The sequence below is a fragment of the Ovis aries genome, chromosome 15 (genome assembly GCF_016772045.2).
Source record: "Ovis aries strain OAR_USU_Benz2616 breed Rambouillet chromosome 15, ARS-UI_Ramb_v3.0, whole genome shotgun sequence".
Classification (NCBI taxonomy): domain Eukaryota; kingdom Metazoa; phylum Chordata; class Mammalia; order Artiodactyla; family Bovidae; genus Ovis; species Ovis aries.
This window is the reverse complement of record NC_056068.1, coordinates 14013923-14029567: the sequence shown is the minus strand read 5'-3', so window position 1 is coordinate 14029567 and position 15645 is coordinate 14013923. Positions and strand designations below refer to the sequence as shown.

Genomic DNA, 15645 nt, shown 5'->3' with positions numbered 1-15645 from the left:
AAGAGCACACAATCTGTGCAGAGAGGCACAAAAACACACTCTAAGCAATATAAAGAAGGAAAGTGCACTAAGCTATGGGATCAGAGAAGGTTCAAGGAACACAGGCATGAGAGCTGTGCCCCAATGGTTAGTACCCTTTAGATGGGTAGAGATGCTAATACAGCATTCAGTAAAGAGAAGAACCTAAAACACAGACATGGGAAAGTAAAGCAATTATTTGGACAAAGTATACAGTCTGGATCGCTCTAATTTATACTGTATCACCTTCTCTTCATTCCTTCTTAATTTCTTCCTCATTGGTTCTTCTTCTACCATATAATTGTAAAATGCCTACCAAAGCTATGTTCTTGGCTCTGTTTTTAATCCATACACTCAGTTATTTTCATACTTTCATTTTCAACCAATATCCATATTCTGATGATTCCAAAATATGACTTCTAACCTGATCTCTCTCCTAAACTCCTGAAAGTTTCTCATAGGTACCTGAAATTCAACATAAATACTATACCAAGGGCTCATGAAAATTGAGAGAAAAAGGTAACACTCATAAATTTTTGGAGATTGCTCCTCTGGATCTGTAACTGATTGAATGTCAAAGCTCAGAAAAAAAGAGCAGCTGAAGATGACTCCCAGATTTCTGCCTTGAGTGAATGGACAACCAGTGTTAATGTTAACTGATGGAAAGAAGAAAAGGAATAAATTTAGAAATAAAGGTGATGACTTCAGTTTTGGATATGTTGGGTATAAGAGTATCTATAGAATACCCATGGCCATGTGTCTAAGATGCCGGCATCATTTATCTGTATTAGGACAGAGGTTCACATTAGAAGCAACAAATTTTGGAGTCATCAGTAAATACATGGTAGGTAAAGCTACTAACTTAGATATCATCAACCAAAAGGAACAAATGAGAGAGGAATGGGAAAGAAGCCAAGGATGAAGTCCTAAATGGAGTGCTGCTATCTAAAAAAGATGATAACAAGAGAGACTGAGTGATAACGTGAAACTCTTTTATAAGGTCATTTATCATAGTGGAAATAGCATATGCTTTTAGGCTCAGAAGAGGGAAAAAAAAACTGTCACAGTGTTAGATATAATTTTACTAGCCAGGCAGTCTTCCTATGCCTTAGTTTCTTCATCTGCAAAATGTGATCAGCATCTTTCTCAGGTCATTGTGAGGATGATTAAATCAGACGGTAAGCACTCAGTAATGATAATTATCATTATTATATAGTATCAAGTAGTAATAATATGTAACACCTTACTGAGTAAGTAGCTCAGGAGAACTTAGGATACCTGAAGTGAGGAGGGGAAAAAAGGAATGGGCAAGTATTCACCCAAGAGTTACAAGTAACAAGAGAGAAATGCTAAACATGAAGGAACTAAATGTACCATAGGCAGCAACAACACAGAGGACAGGTCCCCTTTGGCCTGCTTATTTTTACACAAGTAAATGACCCTTGGCTTAAGGCTTCCCCAGTGGCTCAGATGGTAAAGAATCCGCTCATACTGCAGGAGGTGCAAGAGATGCTGGTTCAATGCCCAGGTCAGGAAGATCCCCTGGAGAAGGGAGTGGCAACCCACTCCAGTATAGTAGCCTGTGGGCTACAGTCCATGGGGTTGCAAAGAGTCGGACACAACTGAGCGACTATCACTTTCAAGTTCTTTTTAAAATTATGATTGATGATAAAATGAAAGGTGACTAAGAAATCATTTACTGTATTCACCTACACATTATTTCTCAAAAGCTATGAGTATTTTAACAGCTGTATAATATTCCATTGTGTGTGTGTGTGTGTGTGTGTGTATATGTGTGTATGCTGCTGCTAAGTCGCTTCAGTCGTGTCGGACTCTGTGCGACCCCGTAGATGGCAGCCCACCAGGCTCCGCCGTCCCTGGGATTCTCCAGGCAAGGACACTGGAGTGGGTTGCCATTTCCTTCTCCAATATGTGTGTATACCACATCTTTTTCTCAATCATCTTACACTATTTCTTTAGAGTTCTTTGGTGAATACAAGCATACAACCCTTTCATTTTTTAAATGACATGTACTTGCTGTACTATACAGTTAAGTTACAGGTGTATTTTAAAGGTAGTATTCCGTTCATTGTTATTATAAAAAATGGTTATATCCCCTGTGTTGTACAATACATCCTTGTAGCTTATTTTATACCCAACAGCATGTATGTCTTAATCTCCTGCCCCTACACTGCCCCTCCCTCTTCCCTCTCCCTTTGGCAACCACTGGTTTGCTCTCTATACTTGTGATGAGTCTACTTCTTTTCCTGTTATATTCACTAGTTTGCTCTGCTTTTTAGATCCCACATATAAGTGATATCATACAGTACTTGTCTCTCTCTAACTGACTTCGTCTAGCATAATGACTTCTAAGTTCATCCATGTTGCTATAAACAGCAAAATTTCATCCTTTTTTATGGCTGAGTTGTATTCCATGTCATACACACACAAACATTCCCATATATACACACAAACACTCCACATCTTCTTTATCTAATCATCTACTGACGAACACTTAGTTCACTTCCATATCTTGACAACTGTAAATAATGCTATGAACACTGGGGTGTGTGTATCTTTCTTAATTAAGGCTTTTCTCCCCCCAGATATACACCCAGGAGTGGAACTGCTGGATCATATGGTTATTCTGTATATATTTCACCTTCTTTATCCATTCTTCTGTTAATGAATACCTAAAAAGGAATGAAATCTTGCCATTTGTGAGAATATGAACAGACCTGGAGGATATTATATTTAATATGTCATATAGAAAGACAAGCGTCATATATTTCCACTTATATGTAGAATCAAAAACCAAAAGAAAGGAATAAATATAACAAAACAGAACAGACTCAGATGCAGAGAACAAAGTAGGGGTTATTAGGGGGTAGAGGGGTGGGGAAAGGAGCAAAACAGGTAAGAAGTACAAACTACCAGTTGCAAAATAAACAACGTACAAGGATGTAATATGCAGCACAAGGAATATAGTCAACATTTTATAATAACTATGTATGCTGTTTAATCTTCAAAAATATCACATTACTATGCTGAACACCTAAACTAATACTGTAAGTCAACTATACTTTGATAAATAAATATCTTGAAAATACAAAAGCTATGGGTATTTTGTATATTATCACACAAATGTAACAAAGTTAAAGCATAGGACAAAAAAATAACTTGAAAGTGTGTTTCCAGTCCATACAATAAGTTAATACTTAGTTACTTAGGTTGGATAAAGAAAGGCACTGACATGCAAAGGACTCACTTTGCAATGTAGACGAAATATATTTATCCAAAAATTGACAAATTTATTCAGAGGAGGAAAAATAAAGAAGTAAAAAGAGAATGTGTTTCTAGAAAAATTACTTGTACAAAGTGACAATTCAATTTTTTGTCTATTCAACCCACTATCTAACTGCAATTCAAAATAATAAAATTTACTGTGATGGAATTCCACAACAGTTTTTAAAATAAGTCACCTTCTTTCAAACCAGAAAAGCAGCAAAATATAACTCAATGGCATGTTTCCATTAGTCAAAATCCAAACACAGTCACTAGGTCTAGATCAAGAGCACACTGGAGGCTGGGAAGGCTGTCAGGAACGAGTCTGTCAAATAGGAGGTGTCTGCACAGTGAGCCTGTTCTTTGTACACTGGAAACACTGAATAGTCTGTACAGTCACAGAGGAGGAAATTTGACAAAAAATACCATTACAGACCCATGTCTTTAATATTTTCTCCTGGAAGCAAGGGCGGTTCTTCCATTTCTGCTAATTTGTTAGACTCCCTCAGGACCTGCATTGGAAAAGAGAGGAGAGGGCAAGAAAAGAAACAATTTTTTATTCAAAGGCTAATTTTTAACTTAAATTTCAACTGAGTATGCTTGGTCTTATTTAAAGTAATAGCATTATATCACATATACTATTATATGTGATTATAAAGACTGTAATGTTGGCATGTATAACACATGAAGCTGCTATTTTTCTACAAAACATTTACCGAGTGCCTACTTTGTAGAAGGTACTACACAAAACACTTTATGTTTTTTTATTGACTCCTACAATGGCCCTATAAGGGAAGGTATCATTATCCTCATTTCCTAGATAAGGAAAAAGAGGCCAGAAGCAACAATTATCTTATACAAAATCCTATAGCTAAAAAGCGTCAGAACCTAGATTTGAATTATAGTTTTGGTGGACTACAAAGCTCATTTTCTCTCCCTTCAGCCATATCCAAGTGCCTTATTGCATTAAGACTTACATAAAATCAAACTTTCATGTAGATTTAATGTTTAGAGGATCTGGAAATGATGTTGATCAAGAGTCTTGTTGAAAAAGAGATATTTAATAAAATAAAGATCAACAACACTTACTGAGGAGTTACCTAATGAAGGGTGTTACACTGGATTCCAAGAATGTAAAGATACAGAATCATGGTTTTCTGATGGACAACCCACAGAACACATGTACACACACACAAGGGCATGCATGCGCACATGCAGCTGTTTTAGGCCAAGTACACCCCACGACCTTTCAGTAGCCTTAACTTTCACCTCTTTCACTGCCAAACAATAACCTTCACTGTCTCCAATTCTTTACCTTCCATCAGTTCCTCAACCTTCTGCAACCTGGCTTTGCCACCTAACCCAACTTTTTGCAGGGAACCTGCTTTCTCCCCAATAGAAAGTGAAAGTGAAGTCGGTCAGTTCTGTCTGACTCTTTTGCGACCCCATGCACTGTAGCCCACCAGGCTCCTCCATCCATGGGATTTTCCAGGCAAGAGGACTGGAGTGGGGTGCCATTTCCTTCTCTAGGGGATCTTCCCAACCCAGGGATCAAACTGGGTCTCCCACATTGCAGGCAGAGGCTTTACCGTCTGAGCCACCAGGGAAGCCCTTTCTCCCCAATAACCTCATTATTAAAGACAATGGATATTTCTCAGTCTTTATTTCTATTTCCTAGCTACATCTGATACTACCTGCACTTACCTGCTCCTTGAGAGCACACTCTCCTGGCTAACGCTTCCTTCTCTGGCCACTCTTTTTCAATGACCTTTCTATTCCCTTTTCTTAACCTTACTTATTCCTCAGAGGTTTGTCCCATTTCTCATTTTACTCACTTCCTGTTGATTTCATACTATGACCTTACCTCACTTTAATCTATATCGTTAGCCAATATTTTTTTTGGACTCCAGTTCCACACATCCAATTGCTTAATGTCCCTCTCCTTCTATATGTTTCACAGACACTTTGAAGTCGAGAGATCTCAAATCGATCTGTGTTCCATACTGAGCAAGAGGCACTACTAGCCATTTGATTGTCAAAGTCAATTTCGTAGGAGGTGGGCGAGCAGTGGTCTCTATGAGCCGACTCAGACCTTCTACTTCAACCTTGATTTGTTTCATTAGACTGAGAACCAAAACAACTAGAAAAAAGAGTCTCAATTTTTTTTGTTGTTATATAGCGTTTGACTTTTATTTCCTTCCATCCAAAAAGTAGACTGAGAGTCCTCAAAAGAAGGTTAAAAAGGAAGAAAACACAAGGTACTACAACTGCCTTACAGGTCACCTTCCACAGGCCATCGAAACTAGGTCAGAGGTCTGCAGGCATGAGCCCCTCTCTGGCACTTACCCAGACTGTGGGAAGAGACACCACAGTGCACACATTTTTGAATTCCCAACAAAAATAAAATACGAGACACACACATAATATTTAACTATCTTTTAACAGTAAAAAAGTAAAAAGAAAGTCAAAATTGGTTTTAATAATATATTTTACTTAATCCAACAACTCAAAAACAGTCATTTCAAGATATAATAAGTATTTTTAAGTAAAAGATACTTTATATTCTTTTACTCATATTAAGCCTTCTACATCCAGAGTATGTTTTAGAGGAGCCCCTCTCCTCCCTACCAGACTGTGGGAAGAGACACCACAGTGCACACATTTTTGAATTCCCAACAAAAATAAAATACGAGGCACACACATAATTTTTAACTGTCTTTTAACAGTAAATAAGTAAAAAGAAAGTCAAAATTGGTTTTAATAATATATTTTACTTAATCTAACAACTCAAAAACAGTCATTTTAAGATATAATAAGTATTTTTAAGTAAAAGATACTTTATATTCTTTTACTCATATTAAGCCTTCAACATCCAGAGTATGTTTTATACTTCTGGCACATTTCAACCAGACCAGCCACATTTCCGGTACTCAACAGCCATCAGTCTAGTGGTGCCTGAATTGAGCAGCACTAATCCAATGAATCTAATTCTTACTGATAATCAAGTCATTCCCAAGTTTAAGCTGTGCACTTAGGGAGGATGAGACAAAGGGTTAAACATTACTGCCACAGCCCAACACTCATCAAGGTTAATAAAGGAAGAACTACAAAGAACAAATTACTTCTGTTTAATACATCTGCAAGCTGAACAAATTCACTTTTGAAAATTTAATAATTTGTTTCATAAAGCAATACCTAAAGAACTAAAATACATACACACATATATACTTTTTTAATATTCCACATTCTAGAACTCAAAAAAGGTCACATTTTTAATAGTATCTCATTGCTAGTTCCTGATATAATCTTTTATGTAGTCATAAAAGAAATGTAAGCAAAAAGGAAGAGAGATAAGGAGGGAAGGAAGGAGAGAGGGTGGGCCTATGAAGATACAGAAAATCAGGATGAAAACTTGCACAATGCAAATATACACAGACTTCTTGGCTTCAAATTCTAACTATGCTACATGCTATGCAGGTACTCTTAGACAATGTGTTTAATTTCTTTATGCCTCATTTCCCCCGCCTATAAAATGGTCATAATCACAGTACTCCACAAAAGGGTTATTATAAATTAAATTAGTTAATACACAAAGTATTTAGAGTTGACACAAAAATATACTTAACAAGTATTTTCCATCAATAGCAAAATATTTAGACTGACAAGACTGCCAGAATCTGCTAAGAATTTCTACTAATTATGAAAACAAAAGATACAAATAATAACACAATCAAACACATGTGAAAGATCATATAAAGGGAAGATACTTTATTCTGTGCCCATTGTCTACCACTTGGTTTGGAAATTCAATGTTCATGTCACTTACAAAGCTGGACACTAGTTCTCTACTGCACAGATTTACTTCTCATAGTTGTTAATGTTGTTCCCCATGATTTCCTCTCTTTCTATTTCTGCATTCAGTAGGAAGCTACAATCCCCAGGAAATATGTGCACTGCAGACAGGCGTGGAGACAAAGGCAGTTCTGGCAGAGGCATGGGTGCGTGATGAGATATAATCTTCGTAAGTAAAGCTTTGCAAAGTGAGAAAAGACACAGAGAAATACCTGTCAGTAGTACATGTCAAGAACTGTAGGCTCTCTCATACTCTCTGACTAGAACATCAGAGAGCAAGACAATGAAGAGAAGCAAGATGGACAGCATTGTTTGGAAAATCTGCACCAGATGACAGACTTTTAATAACAGGTATACACTGGAGGTTTTACGTGAACAACTCACTTAGAGCTCAAGATACTGGCATAAAAAGAAACTCAACTGAACAAGGCAGGCCAAGGGCAATTCAGACACTTTGTTTACTGGCAAACACTGACTCTGAACAAATGTATCGTAACAAAACCAAAGGAAAAAAAGGGGGGAGGGGAAGCCTAGAAAAAAAGATTATTTGCCAAGAAGTATCAGCTTGAAGCTCAAAAAAAAAAAAAAAAAAGCAGTCTTCTGAAAATAATTTCTACAAGCATTAGTAGAAACAATCTGTAAGCTATCTGCATACCTAAAAGTAAATGAGCCATACCTCCCAGGAAACAGGAACAGAAAGGAGAGACAGAAACTAAGAGAAATGGGTAAAATAAGGAACTGCTTACAAAAAATTTTAATGTAATAGCAGAAATAAAACCTGTGCTGGTATTAATAAAGAGCTGAATGAATTATTCAGAAAGCAGCACTTATGTAGAGGGCAAACATGGAAAGTCCTCTTAAGAATTTGTAGAGAAGAACAGACATAAAAATCATGAGGGAAGATGATAACCAATAAAATAATTCTATTCCCTAAAGGAAAAAATTAAAACTGGCTAAAAGTAGTAATCCAACATGTAACTGAAGAACATGTTTTTGAAATTGAATAAAGAGAGTCGGACACGACTGAAGCGACTTAGCAGCAGCAGCAGCAGCAACAATCTATGTTTGCTGATCAGACTAGTTTACCGTGTTCCAAATTAAAAAAAAAATCAATGAGCAGAGACATATATGGGTGCATCTTAGCAAAACTTTTTGAACTGTAATGAAAAGACAAACTATGGCTACATAGACAAAAATTTTTGGAGAATTTACATACAAAAGCAAAACCCAGCAATCTTCAGGTTTCTCTGTAAAACTATATCCCAGAAAACAATACGAAAATATTATTGGATTCTTAAAGGAAAAGTCTGTGATCACTCTAATACGGAAGTCATTCTCAGGTATGCCAAGTCAACAAAAATATAGCACATGTGTCCCGCGTTTGAAAAAAAGAAAAATAAATTACTTGAGGCAGTAATAAGCTGAAAAGGGGGAATGAAAATTAAAATATATATAATAAATTTGTGGTATCCAGCAAAGACAAGTTTTACATCCTAACTACCCTGCAATCAAAAAAAAACACACAAAAAAAACAAAAACCAAAAAACATTCACTGCCACCATACAACTCTAAGTCTTAGTTTCATCATTTATATTATTAAGGTAATATTAATATCCACCTTACTAGTTTGTGAATATGAAATGAGATCACTGCATCACGAAGGGACTTGCAAGGTGCTATTAAAATGTAAGAAACACTTATTCACTTAACAGAAGCATCAACATAAATTGGCACTGTCTCTTGTCACAATGGCTTATTCGCATGGTGCTTTATTCCTCTGCTCTAAAATACACAAGGATTAATATTTGAGATAGGATGTCATAATGGGAACCATATATTTAACTCTTGAACTATTAAACTCCTAGACTTAGCTACAGAATAGCAAGCAACTTACTGTTCTAAAGAAAGCAACAAGAGGAATGATGTTAGCATCATGGTAGCATAAGATGTCTCTTGTTTCTGTTGCCCTTTAACATCTAAAATTTGGCATCTAACAATGAACAAAAGTGCCTCATGGGAGCTATGGAACCCAGCATCATACACTGAAGGACCTAGAAGGAGCCTCATCCACCTGCGCAATGTGTAACAAGCAGAAAGAACCTGGTACAGGATGTGGAGCCAGCAGGAGCCTGTGAACTGACTCTAACCCCTCTTAACTGCAGTACCTGGAAAACACGGCACTTGGGCAGATACCCACATATGAGAAAGCCTTTATGGAAGTTCAGGTTTCTAAAGAAGTTCCAGCACTCCCATCAGAACAACAAGAAAAATACAAGTATGGACATTAGAGTGGGTAGGAAGACCTTTGCCAGTATCACCCTTCCCAAGAACATAAACCAGACCAACACAAAGTATCTCTCAGCTAGTAAAGATTAGAGGAGGTTAACTGTTACTTCAAGCGCCAAAAGAGCAGTGTAAAATGACAAGGGACATGAAGAATAAGGGAAACCTGACACTCCAAAAGATCATAATCATCCTCCAGCAACTTAAGGCAAAGATACGGAGAAAAGTGATTGATCCTATAAAGAATTCAAAATAGCCATCTGAGGAAACTCAATGAGCTATAAGAAAATAAAGACACAATGTTACAAAACCTGAAAAGCAATACATGATCAAAATGAGAAAGAAACAGAACAAATCGTTAAAAGAACTAAACATAGATTCTGGAGCTAAAGAATTCAATGAACAAAATGAAGAATGTAAGAGAAAGCACCAACAGCAGAACAGAACAGGCAGAACACAGAATCCACGGTCAGAGGACAGAACTTTGAAATAACTCTGTCAGAGAGAACAAAGAAAAAAGAATGAAAAAGAATAAAAAGGAACTACATGATCTATAGGACACCATCAAGAATAAACAGCAGAATCATTAGAGTTCCAGAAGGAGAACAGAAAGGAAAGGGGTAATAAAGCTCATTAAAAAAAATAATAGCTGAAATTTCCCAAACCTGGAGAGAAGGCTGCACATCCAAGTTCATGAAGCTAACAGATTCCCCTCATTATCTCTAAGACACATTATAATGAAACTTGCAAAAACCAAAGACAAACAGAAAATCCTAACACCAGTAAGACAGACCGTAACCATTAGGCCATCAGCGGATCTCCAAGCAGAAACCTTACAGGTGAAGAGAGTGGAATGAATGATATTTCACATTTCTTTTAGTCAAAGAAAGAAACTACCAGCTAAGAATACTCTATCCAACAAAGGTATCCTTCAGAAATGAAGAAGAAATAAAAAACTTTCTCAGATGAATAAAAGTTAGGTCTGTCATACAAAACCATCACTACTAGATCTGCCCTACAAAAAAAAAGGCTGAAAAGAGTTCAAGTTGAAATGAAAAGACACTAATAGTAACATGAAAACATATGACAATGTACAACTCACTGATAAAGGTAAATATACAGTGAGATTCAGAAAACTCAAATTCTGTAACAGGACAGGTACATTAACCACTTAATTTTAAATATATCATACAGTTTAAAGGAAAAGACTATTAAAAATAACTAGAGCCAGTATAATTTCTTCATGAATATACAATATAAAATGAAGTAAATTTTGACATTAAAAAAGCTCAATACAATCCCTATCAAAATTCCACTGACATTTTTCAACAGAAATAAAGATCTTTTGTATGAAACCACAAAAGATCTTGAATAGCCAAAGAAATTTGGAGAAAGAACACAGGTGGAGACATCATACTTCCTGATTTCAAACTATATTACAAAGCTATAGTAATCAAAGCAGTATGGTATTAGCATTAGAAAAATACATAGAGCAACAGAATGGGATAGACAGCACACAAATAAACCCACTAATACATGGTCAATTAATTTACCACAAAGTTGCCAAGAATATACAATGAGGAAAAGACAGTCTCTTTAATAAATAGTGCTGAGAAAACTGGATAATCAAATGCAAAAGAGTGAAATTGGGCTCTTATCTTACACCAAACACAAGAATCGACCCAAAAGGAATAAAAGACTTGAATTTAAGACCTGAAAGCAAAAAATTCCCAGAAGAAAATATAGAGGACAAGCTCCTTGACATCAGTGACATCAGTCTTTGCAATGATTTTTTTAGATTTGACACACACACATACACACAAAGGCAACAAAAGAAAAAGTAAACAAGTGGGACTATATCAAACTAAGGACTTCTGCACAACAAGGGAAAGCATCAACAAAATAAAAGACAACCTACCAAATGAGAGAAAATTTTTGCAAATCACATTAATTGATAAAAGGTTAATATTCAACATACAGAGAATTCATATAACTCAGTAATGTGTTTGGAAATTTTTATAATAAAATATACGGAAGGAGGAGAGAAAGGATATTAAACTTGACCAGTCATCTAAAGGAAGACCACTGCAGATCTCTGACAGAGGTAAATAGCATGGTCAAAGAGGTGCACAAAACTGATACGATAAAGATGAGACAATAACAATATAGGAGAGAAACACCAAAATCCTAAGTTAGTCCATGATGAGAGAAATAAAGAGAGATAAGAGATAAACTGTTGGAAGAAGTGATCAAATTTGACCCTAGGTTTATAAAACAAATGCAAACAATTATTTCACCACGCATGATGATTTTTACTTGAAGAGAACTGCATTTCAGATATGTCAGTAATGAAAAAGGAAACATAGATGATTAAATGAAAAAAGGAGTTAAGGTCAAAACAAAGAATTAAAAAACACAAGGGTCCTACCTTTCTAAAATGAGAGTAGAGAAACTAAGACAGCAAAGCCAGACTGATCAGGCATGTCAGCACTCACATGCAAATATCTCCAGCAGAGAGGAAGTTATGTAACACTCAGATCTGAGAGGAAGAGAGACATTCCCCTCAGGAGACACCCTCTGGAATATATAAGATGTGTTCTCCTACTGAACCAAAGCCACTACCATTGGCTCGCCAATCTGTTCCCAGTCAGCTCCATTAGACGCTGACTTGACTCAGGAGCTCTGGCTATATCAATAGATGATGTTGTTGTTCAGTGGCTAAACTGTGTCTGACTCTGCAACCCCACAGACTGTAGCACATCAGGCTCCTCTGTATTCCACTATCAATAAAGATTACATAAAATCTGTTCTTTAATAGCAGTTAATACAATATTTAACCCTTTTCAAAGAAAGTCTATTGAACACATTAAAATCTTGCTGGTGGAAACAACAAACAAACCAAAAAACCCACACAGATTGAAATTTATAACTTTTTTAATTCCTAAAACAGAATTCACTTTTGCCCTATCTCCAAGCATGTTTCTTCCCCATTTTCTTCCATGGCCTTTTTATCAAACTATTTTCAGAGTGCTCAGTAACTTTCCATGAGACTCTAACCAACCTCCCTTTCTCTCCTCTCTGATTAGGAAACTATTATAAAGGAAATTCAGAAACCTTGTCTATAACGATGATCTGGAAATTGGCAAGCTTAGGGGTCAGTTTTCACATGGAATGTAAGATAACAGAAAAACAGGAAAAGAATTCTTTCTGAAATCTGCAAAACACTAAATTATAACCACCTAAAAGGGGAAAAGGAGTCTGTAGATGTTATAAACTACCTTTCACAGTTTCTTTATGTACTAAAACAGTAAATAATAATAATAATAAACATCCTTCATTGGATAATTCTAGGAAAAAATCATTTCACATCAATTTCACTTTATTGTTATTTTTTTTATACTTGACAAACCACAAAGTAGGCAAATGAACCATAAAAACCAATCTGAGCAGGGTAGAGCCACACACTGGCATCTGGGATGTATCTTATTGGTTATATGTTTGAAAATACATCCAAATTCAAGCACAAGGAAGCCCTTTTTTATAACACTGCCAAGGAAAATTTGGTTTTCAGCTGAAACCACAATTAGTAAGAGCTGGATAATATTACATCATCATCAATGATTCAACAATGACAAAAAAAAGGGAGAGTATGCACACAGGAGCAGGCTGGAAAGCATCACTTCATGCTACAGGTTATTTAAAGATAGGGAGAGGTACTAACTGATGGCACCTGGGAACATGACCTTATTTGGAAATACAGTCAGTGCAGATGCAGTTGGTTCAGTGAAGATATACTGGATAGGGTGGACTCCTAATCCAGGATGACTGCCGTGTATGTAGGATGACAGCCCTATGAAAACACAGAGGCACACGGATAATGTCCTGTGAAGATGGAGGCAGAGATTAGTGTGATGGATCTACAAGAAAAGCAACAGCAAGAATCATGGGTCTTCCCCAGCAGCTGGAAAAGAGGTATGGAACAGATGGTGAGGGCTCTGAGAACCTCTGAGCCCTCAGAAGTAACCACCCTCCCAACACCTTGATTTCACATTACAAGCCTCCTAAAAGGGGAAAAAAAAAAAAATTTGTTTTTCTATCCTCTCTCTCAACACTTCTGACATAGATATGTGGGGTTTTCCATACCAAGGAAATCTCCAATTCTTGGCAGATACCACCTGGGTATCCTACAACTCAGTTACTACACTATCAACAGTGGTTAGTGCAGGTCACACGTTGTAAGGGCTTAGTCCCACAAGACCGCCCCTACATTTCAAGCACCAATCTCAAACCCTAGACTGTCATCTGTATTTCTGGGCAAACATTCATATAGCAAAGTTTCCCACAAGCTCTTCTTCAGTTCAGTAATTTACTGAAATGGCTCACAAAACTCAGGGAAACATCTTACCTACATTTGCCAAATTTTTATGAAGGACAGCACTTAGATACCAGTATGTGGTATAAGGCTGTGTGGGATTTCCACACCTTGAAATTTCCATACCCTTAAAGTGTGCACCAATCTGGAAGACCTCTAAACCACATAGAGTATCTTTATGGAGGCTTCATTACTAAATGGACTGAATTACGGCCATTAGTGGTCAACTCAACCTCCAGCCTCTCTCCCCTCCCCAGAGATGGAAGAGGCTGAAAATTCCAAAAGCAATCAAAGGTGGGCTCCCACGATAACCAGGCCCCATCCTTAGGGGCTTTCCAAGAGTTATTCATTAACACAAACTCAGGTGTGACCCAAGAGGGTGTACTATAACAAAAGATGCTCTTTACGTTTATCACTCCGGAACCAGAGACTAAAAAGCCAAATATTATAACCAAAGATGCTTCTTTGGCTCTTATCACTTAGAAGATGACAAGTTTTAGGAGCTCTAAGAGCTAAGGATGAAGACCTATATATATATAAATATATTTCTTACTACATACTCCAGAACTGTGAGAGAATAAAATTCTGTTGTTTTAAGCCACCCAGTTTGCATATTGTTACAGTAACCCTAGGAATGAATATACCTGATATGAAGAAAAATTTTCAAGTTTAAATCTTAAAATGCAAGGTGTTCAATAACTGTTCAAACTTGAACACAACTGAAAAGTCCTCCAGTAAGTAAATGGACAAACTAACTGTGGTATATCAATTCAAAGGAAGATTAGTTAGTGATGAGAAGAAATGAGCTATCAAGCCCTGAAGAGACATGGAAGACTCATAAAGGCATATTGCTAAGAAGCCAATCTGACTATGTACTGGATGATTGCAACTATGTGACATTCTGGAAAAGGCAAAACTATGGAGACAGGGAAAAGATCAGTGGTAGCCAGGGGTTCAGGGAGATGGGGGAAGGACAGGGAGGTGGGGTCAAGAGTGCTCTCAGGGTAGTGAAACTACTTTTCATGACACAGTAATGGTAGAAACATGTCATTATACATTTGTTGAAACCCAGAGAACATACAACCCAAGAGTAAACCCTCATGTAAACCATGGATTTTAATTAATATTATGTGCCAATATTGGTTCATCAATTATAACAAATGCAACATACCAATGCAAGATATATCAATAACCTCAGATATGCAGATGACACCACCCTTATGGCAGAAAAGGAAGAGGAACTAAAAGCCTCTTGATGAAGTGAAAGTGGAGAGTGAAAAAGTTGGCTTAAAGCTCAACATTCAGAAAACGAAGATCATGGCATCCGGTCCCATCACTGCATGGGAAATAGATGGGGAAACAGTGGAAACAGTGTCAGACTTTATTTTGGGGGGCTCCAAAATCACTGCAGATGGTGACTGCAGCCATGAAATTAAAAGACAACTTACTCCTTGGAAGAAAAGTTATGACCAACCTAGATAGCATATTCAAAAGCTGAGACATTACTTTGCCAACAAAGGTCCATCTAGTCAAGCCTATGGTTTTTCCAGTGGTCATTTATGGATGTGAGAGTTGGACTGTGAAGAAGGCTGAGCGCCAAAGAATTGATGCTTTTGAACTGTGGTGTTGGAGAAGACTCTTAAAAGTCCCTTGGACTGCAAGGAGATCCAACCAGTCCATTCTGAAGGAGATCAGCCCTGAGATTTCTTTGGAGGGAATGACACTGAAGCTGAAACTCCAGTACTTTGGCCACCTCATGCGAAGAGTTGACTCATTCTAAAAGACTCTGATGCTGGGAGGGACTGGGGGCAGGAGGAGAGGGGGATAACAGAGGA

The 15645-nt window shown here is 37.1% G+C and overlaps 1 protein-coding gene across 3 annotated transcripts in view; it reads right to left on the bottom strand.

Moving 5' to 3' along the window:
* The window catches only part of MTMR2 (myotubularin related protein 2), a 111600-nt gene that overhangs the window by 40813 nt on the left and 55142 nt on the right, over positions 1-15645 (bottom strand). For 2 of the 3 annotated variants that reach the window (XM_027979149.3, XM_060399671.1), the window contains exon 3: positions 3740-3815. The exons of the other annotated variant lie outside the window; for it this stretch is intronic. In XM_027979149.3, the coding sequence (XP_027834950.2) occupies positions 3740-3815 (76 nt within the window). The remainder of the gene's footprint in view (positions 1-3739; positions 3816-15645) is intronic. 3 annotated transcript variants of the gene reach the window in all.